We start from the raw sequence: 16666 nt of genomic DNA on the forward strand, positions 1-16666 counted from the left end.
ATATTGAAGTTATAGCAGGGGCATCTGGGTGGCTCCATCAGTTGAGCGTCTGACTTCAGCTCAAGTCATGATCTCACAGTTTGTGGGTTCAAGCCCTGTGTCTGGCTCTGTGCTAAACACTTGCTCAGAGCCTGGAGCCTGCTTCGGATTCTGTGTCTCCTTCTCTCTCTGCCCCTCCCCAACTCACACTCTGTCTCACTCTGTCTCTCAAAAATAAATAAATGTAAAAACAAACAAAAAATGAAGTAATGGCAGTTTTTCTTAGATTCAATTTTGAGCACATCTCCTCTGGTAAGAATACTTCACAGGTGGTATTGTGTTCCTCTATTGCATCACATCAGAAGACACTTCATTATCTAGTTGTGTCTCTTTGAGAAATACTAAAATTGATCTATCAGGTTCAAGTGTTGTCAGCCCCATCCATCTACTGTAAAGTTTTCCACTGGCTTTTCTTCTAATGATTTTAGACTCATTGATGATCGTTAACTAGGTCCATTATTTCATCAGGCCTAGAAAAATGGAAAAAATCTATCTTCTGCATTTATTATCCGTTATTCTGTGAAGAACTTTCCCACACTATTTGAGATTCAGTTTGTAACAGGAAAGTTAGGATGCTTGATTCTGTTATCAGTTTTCAGAATGTGATGATTCTTTGGCATCTTCCAAAGGTGGCCAAATGATGTTTTAAAAAATCAACACAAATTTTGGACATAGTAGATGTATCAATCAGTTCTGTTACCATTTTTGAATGCTTAATTGTCCTTTAACCAGCGTGCATACCTTTGAATGCCTACCCCCTGTCCCCGAGTCTTTGACACAACTCCTATTATCTTCACTTTCTTCTTTGCTTTCTGATACAACCAACATGTCTTAGAACTTTATTGTACTTTTCCTTCCCCAGACTTAGAAACAGTCCTTGATATCCAAGAGGAGCCCAGGTGACTCTTGGTGGGAAATTATATTTACCAATGATGGAGAATAAGAGTGTGCATTGTGTTGATTGTTGTTTCAGGCCTTTTCAGTGGACAGACTTTTAATGAAAAAACAAAAAATACCATGAGTTCATACTGATATTTCCAAATTCAAATTTAGGTTTGCATAATTTTTACTTAATTTCTTTGATTATGTATTGTATTTCCTTTCTCCAATACTCAAAATCTTGGTTTCAAGAAACGTACTTTAATGCTTACTATTAATATGTATATTTCAGAAATAATGATATGAATGTTATTACTGACAATATGAGCTGTGAAAAAGGCCTAAATTTTTATTTTCTCTTGAAATAATATATCTCACTAGGAATGTTTGGTTGACTATTTTAAAGTTAAATCATTTCTTCACCGTTAAAACACTTTTAACTGCAGTGTGTTTCAGTGCACTATTTTCATTTAAGGAAGGAGGTGCTATTTCCTGTTGAAAAGGAAAGAGGAACAGAGTTACACAATGTTGAATTTTTTAGTGATTTCCACCCCCAGCAGTTAGTATCAAAGAAGCTTAACAGAACAGGAACAAGCTTTGCTTTACAAACTCTAACATCGACAACTTGTCACAATGAACTATTTTCACTCATAAGTTGTGAATAAGGCGTCCTAAACCAAAGAACATCACTTCACTGGACAGTATAGGTTTGCAAAACCTCCACAAACTGTTCACCTTACTTACCTGGACCTGTTTAAGCAACTGTATTCAATACACTTTCCCCCCCAATACACTTTTTGTTGCTAATATTTGAGCACCTCCCGCATGTCACTCCCCACGCTGCCTATAAGGACACCTGGCAGACCGGATAGGACACTTCTTGCACTCAAGGCGCTCACAGCCTGGTGCCAGAGACGAACGCACCGACAGTTTATTATTAAACAATGGCAATAAGTGCCACCCTGTACACACGAACGCGGTGTTATGGAAACCCCCAGAATCTCTCCCACGGATGAATCGTCGACGGGCAGGTAGGCTGCTCCTGCTGATTCCTCCTATGTCAGGTGCAAGGTTTGCGCATCAGAGCTGGGAAGTCACAATTTCGAATTCTCTTTTATTGCTTTATGCCCCTAATATGAGAAGGGTCAAAAGGTGAGGTGAGCTTATATCCAATGAGCGCGTCCCACAGAAAGAAAGAGCAGGCTTGGGTCAGAAGTGGCACGAGACACAGGACAGGACTAGCAGGATCGCTGGCTAGCCAAGTCAGTTGGGGCGTAGGTGCCCAGAGTCTGAGCGCCGGTCTCAGCGCTTCAAGTGCAGGAGGCGGTGCTGCCCTGGCCCCGCCCACTGCAGACAGGTTACACTGGCCCCGAGGTGCGTCGCGTCACACCGCCCGCGCCTCCCTGATTGGCTCCTCTAGAGAGCCCCGCCCCCTCAGCTGTAGTGGGGCCGGCTTCAGCGTCGCCGCCATCTTTGTTGATGTGTCAGCTCCGCGGGGGCTTGAGGAAACCGAGAAGGAGGGAGTGCGGCGTCGGTGTTGTCCCTTTTCTCTGTCTCCTCGAACCTCATGGTCTGCCGGTCCCCACTATGGAGAAATTAGGTCTTGAGCCGGAGCTTCAGCGGCCTCGGTAGGGGTGCGGCCTGAGGCTCGGAGAAGTGGGGTGAGTGCTTGACGGGTGCCCGAAGCGGACCGGGAGTCGTAGTGGCGGCGCGGCGGGACTGCCCACCTCCCTCGCGGCTCTGCGGGGCCCGGGTCGGCCGTCCGCCTGGCCTCTCGGGGACAGTGGAGGCAGGCGAGCGCTAGGGGGACAGAGTTAGGAGTCCCTTCCTCTCCCTGCCTTCTTCCCTGGGTCCCGGGCCGACTTGGAGAGACGGCGGCCCAGAGACCGGTGGGGGTCCTGGGGCCGTGCCTCCTGAGTGGTGCCTGGAGAGCAGTCGAATTTGGGCCGATTGCGTGGTCTCCCAGGGCGAACTGCAGCTAAGCCCCACCTGCTTGACGATTTTTCATAGACTCAATCGCCTATTTCTCTTTCCGTCTCCAAGTTGACTGTTTTATGTTTACTGTTGTGGCGACTTTTTATCGTCCTGTAAACACTTGAGTTATTATGATTTTAAGTAACTTAAGATTTTTGGGGATTTTGGATGTGAAAGATACTGTTCTTGGTTTTTCTGTTGCCTTTCTTCCAAGGACATCCAAGGCGTTTGCTAAACCTTGGTGGTAAGGATATTTCAGATTTGTGTTTATCAAACTTGTAACACGGGAAAGGCTCTTCTACATGTTTCCTAGTACCAAGCCTAGGGGACAGCGCGGGTGTAATTAATGCTTAGCTGTAGCAATTTAACAGCTGTGACTAACATTCACATCTTGGTTTTGTTTAAAGAGACCTGGATTTGGAGTAGGAGCATCAGGATTAGAATCTGCCCCTTTGACTTGTTAGTCTTGTTACCTGTGGGAATTAGTTTAGTAAAAATAATGGCATACGGTACCAAGGCATTTGACAGTTTTCTCCGTGTGTGTGTAATGTTCCCTTGATGCCTAGTGTTTTTACTTCTTTCAAAGTGATAGGCTGGAAGTTTTTGTAAGACAAGTATGCAGCAAATCGGTGCAACAGTATTTCAAGAGCTGTGCTGGTAATCATTAAAAAAAGACCAAGTGTATAGGTATGCTAATTGTGGGTGTAGCCTTACCAACTACAGGCTACACCTTCGTATTAGACGGAGTTGATCTTGTGGGGAAAATTAAGGTTCAAGAGATATTGATAGTGAAACTGAACTATCTCCTTGTTAATAAGGTATACTATTCTCTGTGCACCTGCTTTTCAACTCTTTATTCATCATTACAGAAATAGAAAAGGGTGATGATTGGCCTCGTTTTTTTTTCTTTCCTTTTTGGTCTTTTTATTTTAAATTCAGTGAAATTACTGAGTAATTCACAAATCTTACAAAGAATTAAAACTCCTTTTTACAGTGTAATAGGCCAACATGTAAATACTGAAGAATCTACCTGGAAATGCCTGGCTTGTGCCTATATTCTTGTTTTTCCCTGGAAATGCATGGATTGTGTTTCTGTTGATATTATTAATTTTTAAAACCTTGTCAAATTCAGAATACCAGCATATAAACCTCGAGATTACTTTAAACAGTGGAGGTTCAGAGAATGTCATTGGTGTTTCAGAGTTTTAACCACTAACATGAAGGGAGTAGTGTAGCCCAGTAGCTACTCTTAACCTTTTAGTTCCTTCACCCATAAATGCAAGACTTGGCCTTTAGTGCTATTCGATGACAGCATTCCTGATGGCAGTTGCTTAGTACACTTTTTACAGCTACGTGCTGACATCTCAAAGTGAAGGTAACTGTACTGTATATTCAGTCTTTACAAAGAGATAATAGGTGGAAGCGGCCTTATTTAGAGATTTAGAAAAATCATCCTTCCCTTTGAGGAATGACTAATCTGCATTAGTTTTCCAAATTCTTCTAACAGGTTCATGTTAAAGTAAGAATCCTTGGTCTCAAGTTTTGTTTTGTTTTTTTTTTTCTTTCAGTAAAACTTGGATTTTTCTTTTATCCCTTATCTCTAGGTTTAAATAATAAAGCTAAATTTTGCATTTCTCAACAACATTCATTGGGCTTAGGATATTGCAATGTTACATTTAGTATTCATTTCAGGGCAACACTAGGAGCATTGATCATTTGATTTTGAAATCATTTGTAATCTCATGATTTCAGACTTCTTTGAACTTATTTATTAGCTACTGAGATTTTAAAAATCTATTTGGGCTGAGGTGCCTGCGTGGGTCAGTCAGTTAAGCATCTGCTCAGGTCACGATCTCACGGTTTGTGAATTCAAGTCCTGCCCCGAGATCTGTGCTGACAGCTCAGAGCTGGAGCCTGCTTTGGATTCTGTGTTTCCATCTCTCTCTGTCTCTCCCCCCCTTTGTTGTCTCTGTCAAAAGTAAATAAATAAACATTAAAAAAAATATTTAGGCTAAAAAGTAAACAAAAGGAATAATATTGGGATGGAGGAGCAATAGATACAAAGTATCAATTAAACCTGGCAAAGGAAAATACTGATTGGATTGTGAGTATATTTGTCATTAGGGCACATGAACTGGTAATCTACTATAGGGATGATTATGTAGTTAGTACTAATGAATAATTTTTTTAGTGAACCATATCATACCATGTTAACTGAGCCCAGGCCAAAGGTGGTTTCAAAATTTAAACATTAACCAGAACGACTTAATATAAGGCAGACTTACCACTTACTTTTAACTTTATTAGTCGTCTTTTTTGAAGAAGGAACTATATAGGTCAGTCATTTTTCTTCCCCCCACCCTTCTTTTAATTTTCAGATTTTGAAAAAATTAGCTGAAAACTTTTTACACTTTCTGAGACTCAGTAAAGTTTAAATAGCTCTCTACAGATAGCTTCAAACTAAGATTTCTATATTAAAAACTTTCTGCTTTAAAACTTATTATTAGAGTTACATAAAATTGTATGGGTCTAAGATACTAAACTGATAATATAACATATGACTTAATAACGTGATAGATTATATGGCTACTTAACCTCTTTTTCCTGGAATCTTGATGGATCATAATTTCTCTTTCTCCTATTATCCTGTCACAGGGTTTGGTATTATTTGGGGGGACTCTTGCTGCATCTATTGCCCTGAGTCTGTCCTAATGTTTTCTTTTGTGATATAATGCACATAACCCTAAAATGTGCTCTGCCCTGAGTCTTGGGTGCAAAGCTAAACAAACCCCACAAGGATACTGACCTTGGCTTCATACTCCTCAGGCTGTAGACTTAAGGCAACTTTAAAAATATTGTGCTATGTTTCACATAAAGGAAACTCAAAGTTTCCTTTATTAAAGTTAAATTTTTACTTACAAGTTTAACTAGAATGTGACTACTGGGGGTGCCTGGGTGGTTCAGTTTAAGTGTCCAACTTAAGCTCAGGTCATGATCTTGCAGTTCGTGAGTTCAAGCCCTGTGTCTGGCTCTGTGCTGCCAGTTCAGACCCTGGAGCCTGCTTCAGATTCTGTGTCTACCTCTCTGTCTCTGCCCCATCCCCTGCTTGCACTCTCTCTCTCATTCAAAAATAAACATTAAAAAAAAAATTAAAAAAAAGAATGTGACTACTGTACAAAATATTTCTCCTTTTTGATAGAACTTAGCTAGAGTTTTTTGAAATATCTTAGTTTTTAATCTTTTTTTGTTTTTAATCTTTTAAAAGTAGAATTTGATTTGCCTTCTGTGAATTTCAGTGTGTGATATTTTCATCATGTGAAGAAAGGTTTTCATGTTTTTTACACACGTTCCTTTCTGTCCTGTTAGTTTATTCTGTGTTTAAAAACTTTATCCAGGAAAGTGTTTGTATTTTAAAGGTAACATCCATCAAAAACCAGTTACTCGGGTTACTTGAGGATTCTGATCAGATTATGTTGGACTATGGATGCATCTTTTTTTTTTTTTTTTTTTTAAATTTTTTTTTTTTTCAACGTTTATTTATTTTTGGAACAGAGAGAGACAGAGCATGAACGGGGGAGGGGCAGAGAGAGAGAGGGAGACACAGAATCGGAAACAGGCTCCAGTCTCCGAGCCATCAGCCCAGAGCCTGACGTGGGGCTCGAACTCACGGACCGCGAGATCGTGACCTGGCTGAAGTCGGACGCTTAACCGACTGCGCCACCCAGGCGCCCCTATGGATGCATCTTTGATGTTATTTATTGCTTCTGATTTTAATTGACTCATCAGAACCTTCTTAGAACTGGTCGTATAAGTTATTTTGTTCATGGTGCTTTCAATGTGTATTTAGGAAATATGTGAAAAACCTTTCAATGTACTTTGCCTTCAAAGGACAGTAAACCATTATATTTAAGAATAGGAGTGCTCTCACAGACTCAACTTGCTTGTCTTAGTGGATGTTATCTAAGAAATATACAGCTAGTATTACTTGAGACTTAAATGGTATAGTTTGTAATTTAAAACTGTGTAGTTTGTTGTAAATATTTATGCTGAACTGAGCCAGATTTTTCTGTTGAATTTAAAACACTTATGCATATCTTCTATAGCTTCTGAGGGAACACTGACAGATGTTCATATTAAAATGCTATAAACAAAAAGAGTAAAAGATTTAACACAGAGTTTTTATATATATTGGTCCACTATACCAAAATGTAAATTCCCTAAGGGATGGATGTTTTCTTCACTGCCATGTACTCAGCACATAGAACAGTATGTGCACATAATGCGTGCTCAGTCGGTACGTACCTGGTGAATGAATTAATAGTTTGGAATTGTATTTGTGACTTGGTACTTTTGTATGAGGCTTGTTTGATAACCTATTACCAAATATATGTGGATTGGATTCATTTGTTTTTGCGTTATATTGAGTAGGCTTAAGTTTTTTTTTGTTTATATTGCTAATTACTAAGAAAACAAGTACTAGTACTAAAAGTTCTTAAAGACAGTGTTTTTATTTTATTTGTAAGGCTCTTATATGGAAGTAATTTTGTAGAAATGAGAGGTTTTTTTTCATTAAAAAATAAAACAGGGACACCTGGGTGGCTCAGTCAGTTGGGCATCTGACTTCAGCTCAGGTCATGATCTTACAGTTCATGAGTTCGAGCCCCGCGTCAGGCTCTGTGCTGTCAGCTCAGAGCCTGGAGCCTGCTTCAGATTCTGTGTCTCCCTCTCTCTCTGGCCCTCCCTCACTTGCACTCCGTCTCTCAAAAATGAATAAGTGTTAATAAATAAAACAAAGGTAGATAATGGTTGGCTTTAAGGCAAATAAAAAATGTTTCTTGACCAGTTGCCTACAGCTGATGAGCTCCAGTAAGAGCGAAACCAATTCTCACTCCTGAAACAATATTGAAGTGTGAATTGGTCCTGTAGTACTGTGTCAGAAACAGAACCAACTCTGGGCGGGGGGTTGGGGGGGAGGAAGCTTCAACTGAGGAATTTTGTGACTGCTAAGGTTTAAATACAGCATTTTCCCCTAATGAGTAAGAGTTGCTAAAAAGTCAGATAACCTGTGTTATTTTGAACTCAAAAAAAGGAATAGATACTGTAATTGTAATCACTATATCTTTATATGTGAGTGTAGATTGGATTTGTACGAGCACTTCTTAATTAAAACAATTTTGTAAACCTGTGTCTAACTGCTCTTAGGCTATTGGATCCTCAGTAATTTCAATGACAATTCCCCTATCCCCAAAGAAAAAACTTGGACAGCAACCACACTGGCCTACATCTGTGTTGCCAACTGGAGGCCCGCAAGAGGACGCAGCTGACTGGTCCCCCCCTCCCCCCCCCCCCCCAGTTATCTGGTTAATTGTGGACATAATCAAGCTCATTGTACATAATCTTGTACAGTTACTTAATCTTTGGTTGATGGCTTTATTACATATATACACATAGATTTTTCTCAACACCTCTCCTTTTGTTGTGCAAGTTGTATTCATTTGAGCATCAGAAAATTAAGTTTGCAAACTAAGTGGTTACCAGATGTCAATTTATGTGAAAGGTCAGGGGCATATAGTGAGCAACAATATAGAAAGTACTTGTCTTTTGAGGTTAAACTAAGCTTCCTTTAATTTATGGAAGGGTAATATGTAAAACAGTCTAAGCTGAGGTAATCATACAAACAGACTTATTTTTTTTCACTTAGATAAATATTGAGAGTGAGACAATATTTGTTCTGCACTGTTCATATAATATTACAAGTCTCAGATCATTGTATAAACTCAGTGGATCCCACCCTCATTGAGAACTGAACAACATTTAACATTTGCAAGAATAAATGTAAATATAGTAAAGAGTGTATGTTAGATTATTCATTATTACCATTATTATATTGCTTGGGATTTAAGAAGTTTGATTCACTTCAGAGTGAAGTTCCTCCTTGAAAGTACAAAGCTCATTTAAAAAGCTAGAGACTGTCCAGAAATGTCATTGGGAAGGCAGGGACTGTGTGCTTGATGAGTATATACAAATGCAGTATGTTTTCATTTACATGAGAGATTATTTCTGTACTTACAATGAGAGAGAATTTGGAGGAAGATGCGGATTTAGAATTGGTCCTTTAAATGTAGTTAGACTCCGAATAGACTGAAAGGAAGGACATTTTCCATGGCAAAGCCATGGAAATGTTAATGTGTAGATTGAAGGAATCTTGAGTAGACTGGTCTGGGTGGTAGATTATAGTGAGGTCCTAGGATTTTAGGAATGTGTTGAGAGATAAGATTGGACAAGTAGTATGACTGGTTTACTGAGGAGGAATCACATTCTGAGGTATAAACGTGGTTTTAGTTTTTATTCTTAGGTCTGTAATCATCCTCTGTAAAACACCCCCATCCTTTTTACTTCCCTCTGAAGTACAGTCCCTTGCATGGGTTTGATGTTGTATCTTTCTGCCACTTTTCATTATCAGAGAAAACTTATTCCAGAAATTAAGATAGGTTTCAATTACTTAAGAAACAAAACAAGCCACAAAAAACATTACAAACTCCTTATTCTACCTGAAGAAAGGATAAAGGTGTTAAGTTTCCAGCTGCTTGAATTAAAGAAGAGGTAATTTGACTCTAAAATATGTTCCCTCTTTTTTTTCTCTAGCTAGCCCTTTTGTAGTTGGCCGAAGACCAGCCAGTCGAGGCAGAATTCTTATTATAGGAACCTCCAAAGAGGAAAGAGATATCCCTGGTCTTAATCTGGTTCATCTGGTTGCATTTGGTGGTAGTCTCTGTGGAGGTTATGATATGTGTGGATCTTCTAGGGTCAGTGTTGTAGCTCGCTGGTCCCTTCTGCCATCGAGGGCCGGCTCCCTTCACAGGGCAGCTCCTGTTCCCTTTTGGCAGAGCTATTGTAGTACATGCTTCAACCCCTTTTCTGGATTGGGTGATACTTGACCTAGTGCTGTCTCAAGTCACTTCCACTTTTTATTAAGCTCTTTATTTTTTTACTTGGAGTTGCAGGGAAGACAATAGGAATGGAGTAAGACTGAGAAATCAACATTTCAAGTGTTAAGGTATGAAGTGATTACACCTGGATTGGGTTGCAGGTAGGGGACAGTGGCAGTAGAAAGGAAGGTATAATTGGAAAGAATATGAGAGCAAAGGAAGGGAAGGAGTCATGACTAAGAAAAATGATACCATTGACAGAAATCGAAAGGATTAGCTGGGAGTGCTCAATTATAGGAGCTACAATTTTGATTGGAGATTTTTAAACCGTTTTCAGTTTGAGGCTGTGGTGGAATATCCATTTGAAATGCCTACATTCAGATGGAGATTTTAATACCGGTACAGAGATAGAGTGAAGGCAAACAGGAATTCATTATCTGTAACTCAAGAATACTGGACTGAAAGTAACTAATGTGGATATCTGCTAGGAGTTGTTGGTTCAAATTTTCAAAGTGGATGAATTCTAGGAGGGAAAAAAGGGTGAAGACTGAACCCAGGAGAATATGAAAGCTGGATAAAAGGATACTCAGTATTTGCTTAGTGCTTTTCTCTTGACAAAGCATGGCACACGTTCTCTAATGATAAAACTTACTTGCTCTGTGCTGGAGAGTCACAATGCCTTTGTATTACTTAACTCATTTAAATAGATTCTTTATCTGTTATCTGTTATTTTGGTCAGCTCTGAGTTCACCTTCAGTTGCTATAACATTGACTGGTTATGATGATTAAAACCACTTCATTAGTTTTTAGATTGATTTCTAAATTAATACTTCAAATTCAGCAGCAACACATTCACAAGTTATATCTCACAGTGACTTACTTTAGGGAGAACTATACAGGTGGCTAATGCCCCTGTGTGAGAATTATTTTATCTTAGATTTTAGAATACAGCATGCTTATGAGGCCTTTATAACTTACTGCATTAATTTGTATTGTGTAAACCAAGCCTTTAATACTAGTGTGGGCTTTGTCTTCGTTATAATATATATGCAGCAAGAAAATGATAATTTCTATTTGGTGCTTTGGAAATATGTTATACAGATAGGTAATGTGTAGGATTAAGGCCAGCGTCTGTGCTAGTTGATGCCTCAAAGGACAGTCTAAACTAAAAAACAGAGTACTTAACAAACTGGTCCTCTTTTCTTAGAATTATTCTTCCCCATTTTCTACACTCCTAGAAGAATGTTCCTCAAATACAGTACTAGTTTTATTAGATCACTTCTGTACTTTAATGCAATACTCGAGAATCTACTGTGTGCTAGAAACTGTAGTATAATCAAGTATACAAGTCCATCATGATTTATGGTGTCATAAAATTCATTCTTGCATATCATTCCCAGGTTCCACCTGACAGTCTCTTTATCATTTTTCAGAATCCCTGACCAATGCTTCCATCACAGACCGACGTGAATATATATCTTTCTGTTATTCAAAAATTTTATATTTTTGTTTTCCATAAATACACCTTCCATCTGGAATTCTTTCTTTCCTAGTTTGTGTCAAAACTATGATCTGCCCCCTTTTTTATCCAATCTTATATGACACTGGTAGCTCATCTACTCTATACATGCTTTGTTGATGTGTGACGAAAAGAAGTTGACGGTTCTTTTTCATCAAGATTGCTGAAATATTTTATATTTATCTGTCTTAGGATAATTTTTGAAGTTGACTAATTTTCAGAAAATAACTAAAATAGTAACCCTCATAAACAGCATAAAAATGTATTCTAGTTGTTGAATTAGTTTTGTCAATGTTTCTTTTATGACCCGGGCAGTGCATATGGGCTCCATTTGAGTTGCATTGAGCATTGTTTATTCTTGATGAGAATGTTTGAAAATCACCATGGTACTTCCTGGATTTTTGCCTGGATGAAAAACAAATTCCCGCCAGGGATCTTTAACATCCAGCTTTAGGAGCCTGGGCTATAGATAGAGTTTTATAGATAGGGTTTTCCTTGTCAGTAAATTGTTATCATCGTTAGTATGAGTTGTTTTATAATCTTTCTCTTCTAGTGAAATATTCCTTCAATATTTTCTGATAGATTCTTGAGAGTGTCTTTTGCCTCTCATGGAACTGAAGGAATTCTAAACAATTCAGTTGAATTCTAACAATTTAAACTTGTATATTTTATACCCAACATCTCATAGAGGTGACTAAGGAATGCAAACTGCACCTGAAGTGAAGTTGTGTGACTGAATTAAAGGAGGAAAGGAGAGTAAGATTTGTAGCACCCTCCTGGTTGTGGCACACTTGGATTGCCTGTCTTACTTGTTGTGGGGTTTTTTTTCCCCCTTTCAAAGAGTTATTACTGGTAAATTTGTGGCCTTAATTATTTCATATCATGGACTATATGCAAATACATATGAGGTCATGGTTTACAAAACTTTTTAAATTTTTACAATTTTGATGTTTTCGCTTTTTTAGATGTAAAACGAAGACCAGGAACAGATTTGAAGCAGTGCAGAGTGAAGTGGTGCCAGTCAGCATGTCAGAGGCAGAGCACATAGCCTCCATTTCCTCTGATAAAAATATCGGGAAAACATTTGAATTAAAGGAAGACTCCTGCAACTTGTTGTCTGGTGATGACAGCAGCAGCTTAGAAAATGAGTCTACGCTGCCATCATTAAACTTTGATAAAACTTTATGTCAGCCTAATGAACACAATCAGGTTGAAGCACAGGAAAACTATATTCAGGATCATGGTGGAGGTGAGGATTCTTGTGCTAAAACAGACATATGCCCAGAAAATTCTGAACAACTAGCTAATTTTCCTGGTGGAGGTTTTACAGAGCAAGCTTCGAAAACAAATGAAACTGAGCAGACAGTGACACAGATATTGGCGGAATTGAGGTCATCTACATTTACAGAAGCAGCAAATCAAAAGACTTATTCAGAAAGTCCTTACGATACAGACTGCACCAAGAAACTTATTTCAAAAATAAAGAATGTTTCGGCGTCAGAGGATTTGTTGGAAGAAATAGAATCTGAGCTTTTATCTACAGAGTTTGCAGAAGAACACCGAGTTCCAAATGGAATGAATAAGGGAGAACATGCATTAGTTATGTTTGAAAAATGTGTGCAGGAGAAGTATTTACAACAGGAGCACACCATAAAGAAGTAAGGTTTTAACATTTTCGTGCCCCCCCCCCCCCCACCGGTTAGGATTAAAGATTGAATTCTTTAAAGGAAAGTATCATCTTGGAATTCCATAATAGTCATGCACGTTGCAGTTCATCAACAAATATGTGCTGAATAATTGAGCAAATGTCAGGTTTGTCTAGTTACTTAATATATGCCTAAAGGAATAAATATTAATGTGAATTCATTAAAGATCTAGAAATATTTATAAAGACAAGTTTTTCAGTTTTGAAAGAATGTAGAGCATAATATTGTTAAAACTGAGAAATTCAAGAGGAAACAAGAAGTCATGCAATTAAAAAAGATTTTCTTAAAATTCCCATCGTAAATCCATTGGTTTTAAAAATTAAAATTTAGAGAATTGCTTAGTTATCAGTAATTAAGAACATAGTTATTTTTAGACTTCTCTTGGATTGATAGTTAATTTCTATTTTAATGATGGTTTAATTTTATTTCATCTTAATACTGTCCTGTATTTTTATTCTAGATTTTTTTATTTAAGTGATGCAAATGTTTAGACAGTCTTTTATAACCTTTAAGAAAGGAAACCTTCTTAACCTTCACTAAAATACAGACCGATTCTCTTTTTTTAAAATGATACTTAAAAAAAATTTGGAATGGGAGATATATATGTAAAGAAAGGAGTGGAAGCAGTCTATGTACTAGAGGACGGTGACAGAAAAAAATATCCAAATATTGCTAGATAGGTAACTGGCTTTTAATGATCTCTTGCTTCCACTATTTACTCTTCTAGATTTTTTTTTTTTTTTTAAGTTTATATTGAGGGGGAGAGAGGGAGGAGGAGCAGAGAGAAAGGGAGAGTGAGAATCCCAAGCAGGCTCTGCCCTCGGGCTTGATCCCACACCCATGAGATCAGGACCTGAGCCTTAACCAACTGAGCCACCCAGATGCCCCTCTTCTAGATTTTCTTCCTCAGTGGATCAATCTTCCCCAAACCAGCTTACCCTTCATTGGTTTATCCAGTGAACTCGAATCTCTTAAGCATCCAAAGCCCTTCTTTTTTTCTATTTTCAATTTTTATTTTAGATTGTGACAAAATACACATAAGATTTACCATCTTAAATATTTGTTTTAAATGTTTATTTTGAGAGACAGAGGGAGTGTGCACAAGTGGGGGAGGAGCAGAGAGAAAGAAGGAGAGAAAGAATCGCAAGCAGGCTCTGCACTGTGAACACAGAACCCATCACGGGGGCTCTGTCTCCTAAACCATGAGATCATGAACTGAGCTGAAATCAAGAGTCAGATGCTCAACTGACTGAGCCACCCAGGCGTCCCCATCTTAACTATTTTTAAGCATACAGTTCAGTAGTGTTAGGTTTATTGTTGTGCAACCAGTCTCCATAGCTTTTTCATCTTTCAAATGTGAAACCCATACCCAAATGTGAAAAGCATACCCATTCAACAACTCCCTATTCTCCTGCCCTCAGCCCCTGACAACCACTGTTCTACTTTCTGTTTCTAAAATTTATCCGTGATACTTTATATAAAGTGAAATCATAGTATTTGTCTTTTTTCAGTTGGCTTATTTCACTTAGCGGGTGTCCTCAAGGGTCATCCGTATTGTAGCATCTGTCAGAAATGCCTTCCTTTTTACGTGTGAATATTTTATGTATATACCATATTTTGCTTATCCATTTGTCAGTGGACATTTGGGTTGCTTCCACATTTTGGCTATTGTGAATAATAGTACTGTGAACATGAGTGTACAAATTCTTCTTGAGACTCAAGTCTTCTCTTAAAAAAAAAAATTTTTTTTTTAACGTTTATTCATTTTTTGAGAGACAGAGAGGGACAGAGTGGGAGCAGGGGAGGGGCAAAGAGAGAGGGAGCCACAGAATTTGAAGCAGGCTCCAGACTCTGAGCTGTCAGCCCAGAGCCTGATGTGGGGCTCAAGCTCACGAACTGCAAGATCATGACCTGAGCTGAAGTCGGACGCTTAACCGAGCCACCCAGGTACCCCGAAACTCAAGTTTCTTCTTCAACGTTTGTTTTTTTTGTTTTTTTTTTTTTTTATTTATTTTGGGACAGAGAGAGACAGAGCATGAACGGGGGAGGGGCAGAGAGAGAGGGAGACACAGAATCGGAAACAGGCTCCAGGCTCCGAGCCATCAGCCCAGAGCCTGACGCGGGGCTCGAACTCACGGACCGCGAGATCGTGACCTGGCTGAAGTCGGACGCTTAACCGACTGCGCCACCCAGGCGCCCCGAGTTTCTTCTTAATACTACCCTAAAACTGGGGCGCCTGGGTGGCCCAGTCAGTTAAGTGTTCAACTCTTGATTTCGGCTCAGGTCATGATGTCATGGTTCGAGAGGTTAAGCCCTGTGTCAGGCTCTGTGCTGACAGCACGGAGCCTGCTTGGGATTTTCTTTCTCCCTCTCTCTCTGGCCCTTTCGTACTGTTTCTCTCTCTCAAATAAATAAACTTAAAAATACTACCCTTGGGGTGCCTGGATATGACTGCTTCTCATATCCTTACTGGACTGCTGCTATTATGAATAAACTATATGCTTTTGTGCTTAGACCTTCAGTGCTTTTACCATTGTTGATTTTTAGGGTAACTTCCTTATTTTCCTTTTGTACTGTTCTTTCAGACCCTTTTTATTTTTTTAATTTTATTTTTTATTTAAAAAAATTTACATCCAAATTTGTTAGCGTATCATGCAACAATGATTTCAGGAGTAGATTCCTTAGTGCCCCTTCCCCATTTAGCCCATCCCCCCTCCCACAACCCCTCCGGTAACCCTCAGTTTGTTCTCCATATTTATGAGTCTCTTCTGTTTTGTCCCCCTCCCTGTTTTTATATTATTTTTGTTTCCCTTCCCTTATGTTCATCTGTTTTGTCTCTTAAAGTCCTCATATGAGTGAAGTCATACGATTTTTGTCTCTTTCTGACTAATTTCACTTAGCATTATACCCTCCAGTTCCATCCACATAGTTGCAAATGGCAAGATTTCACTCTTTTTGATTGCCGAGTAATACTCCATTGTATATACATACCACATCTTTATCCATTCATCCATCGATGGACATTTGGGCTCTTTCCATACTTTGGCTATCGTTGATAGTGCTGTTATAAACATGGGGGTGCATGTGTCCCTTCGAAACAGCACACCTGTATCCCTTGGATAAATGCCTAGTAGTGCAATTTCAGATCCTTTTTTTGAGATTGTCTCTGATGTGTCTTCCCACTTTGCTCAGATCTGGATTCTTCACTTTAATGCCCCTCTTGTAAATTGTGAGATGTTGTACATTAAATAATAACAGCAAATACTTACACACTGTTGATTATATGCCTGGCACTTACATATATTAACTCATGGAATCACAATTCTCTGTCGTATGAACTATTATTCCCATTTTTCAGATGAGGTACCCGAAGCACAGAGAGATTAAGTCAAGGTCACATGCTAGTAGATGCCAGAGTTAAAATCTGAGCCTAGTTACTTTGGCTTCAGAAGATTTTTTTAATGTGGTTATCTGAAATGAACTAGTTGTATTAAATTTATCTAAAAATATTAGGAATACAGTAGAAAATTCTTTTTGCCCCATGCTGTCTGAACAGTGGCCGCGCGGTAGACTGGGGTAAGCACAGTTGTGGTCAGAGGCCTGCTGTTGGAGAGTCCCCC

The 16666-nt window shown here is 38.9% G+C and overlaps 1 protein-coding gene across 1 annotated transcript in view; it reads left to right on the forward strand.

The window, feature by feature from the left end:
* Positions 1-2363: 2363 nt before the first annotated feature.
* CCDC186 (coiled-coil domain containing 186) overlaps positions 2364-16666 on the forward strand; it is a 53885-nt gene continuing 39582 nt past the window's right edge. Inside the window, exons 1-2 of the mRNA XM_030334130.2 lie at positions 2364-2579; positions 12306-12998. Of these exons, the coding sequence (XP_030189990.1) occupies positions 12367-12998 (632 nt within the window). The 5' untranslated portion in view covers positions 2364-2579; positions 12306-12366. The remainder of the gene's footprint in view (positions 2580-12305; positions 12999-16666) is intronic.

This window comes from Lynx canadensis, chromosome D2 (genome assembly GCF_007474595.2).
Source record: "Lynx canadensis isolate LIC74 chromosome D2, mLynCan4.pri.v2, whole genome shotgun sequence".
NCBI classification, from domain to species: Eukaryota; Metazoa; Chordata; class Mammalia; order Carnivora; family Felidae; genus Lynx; species Lynx canadensis.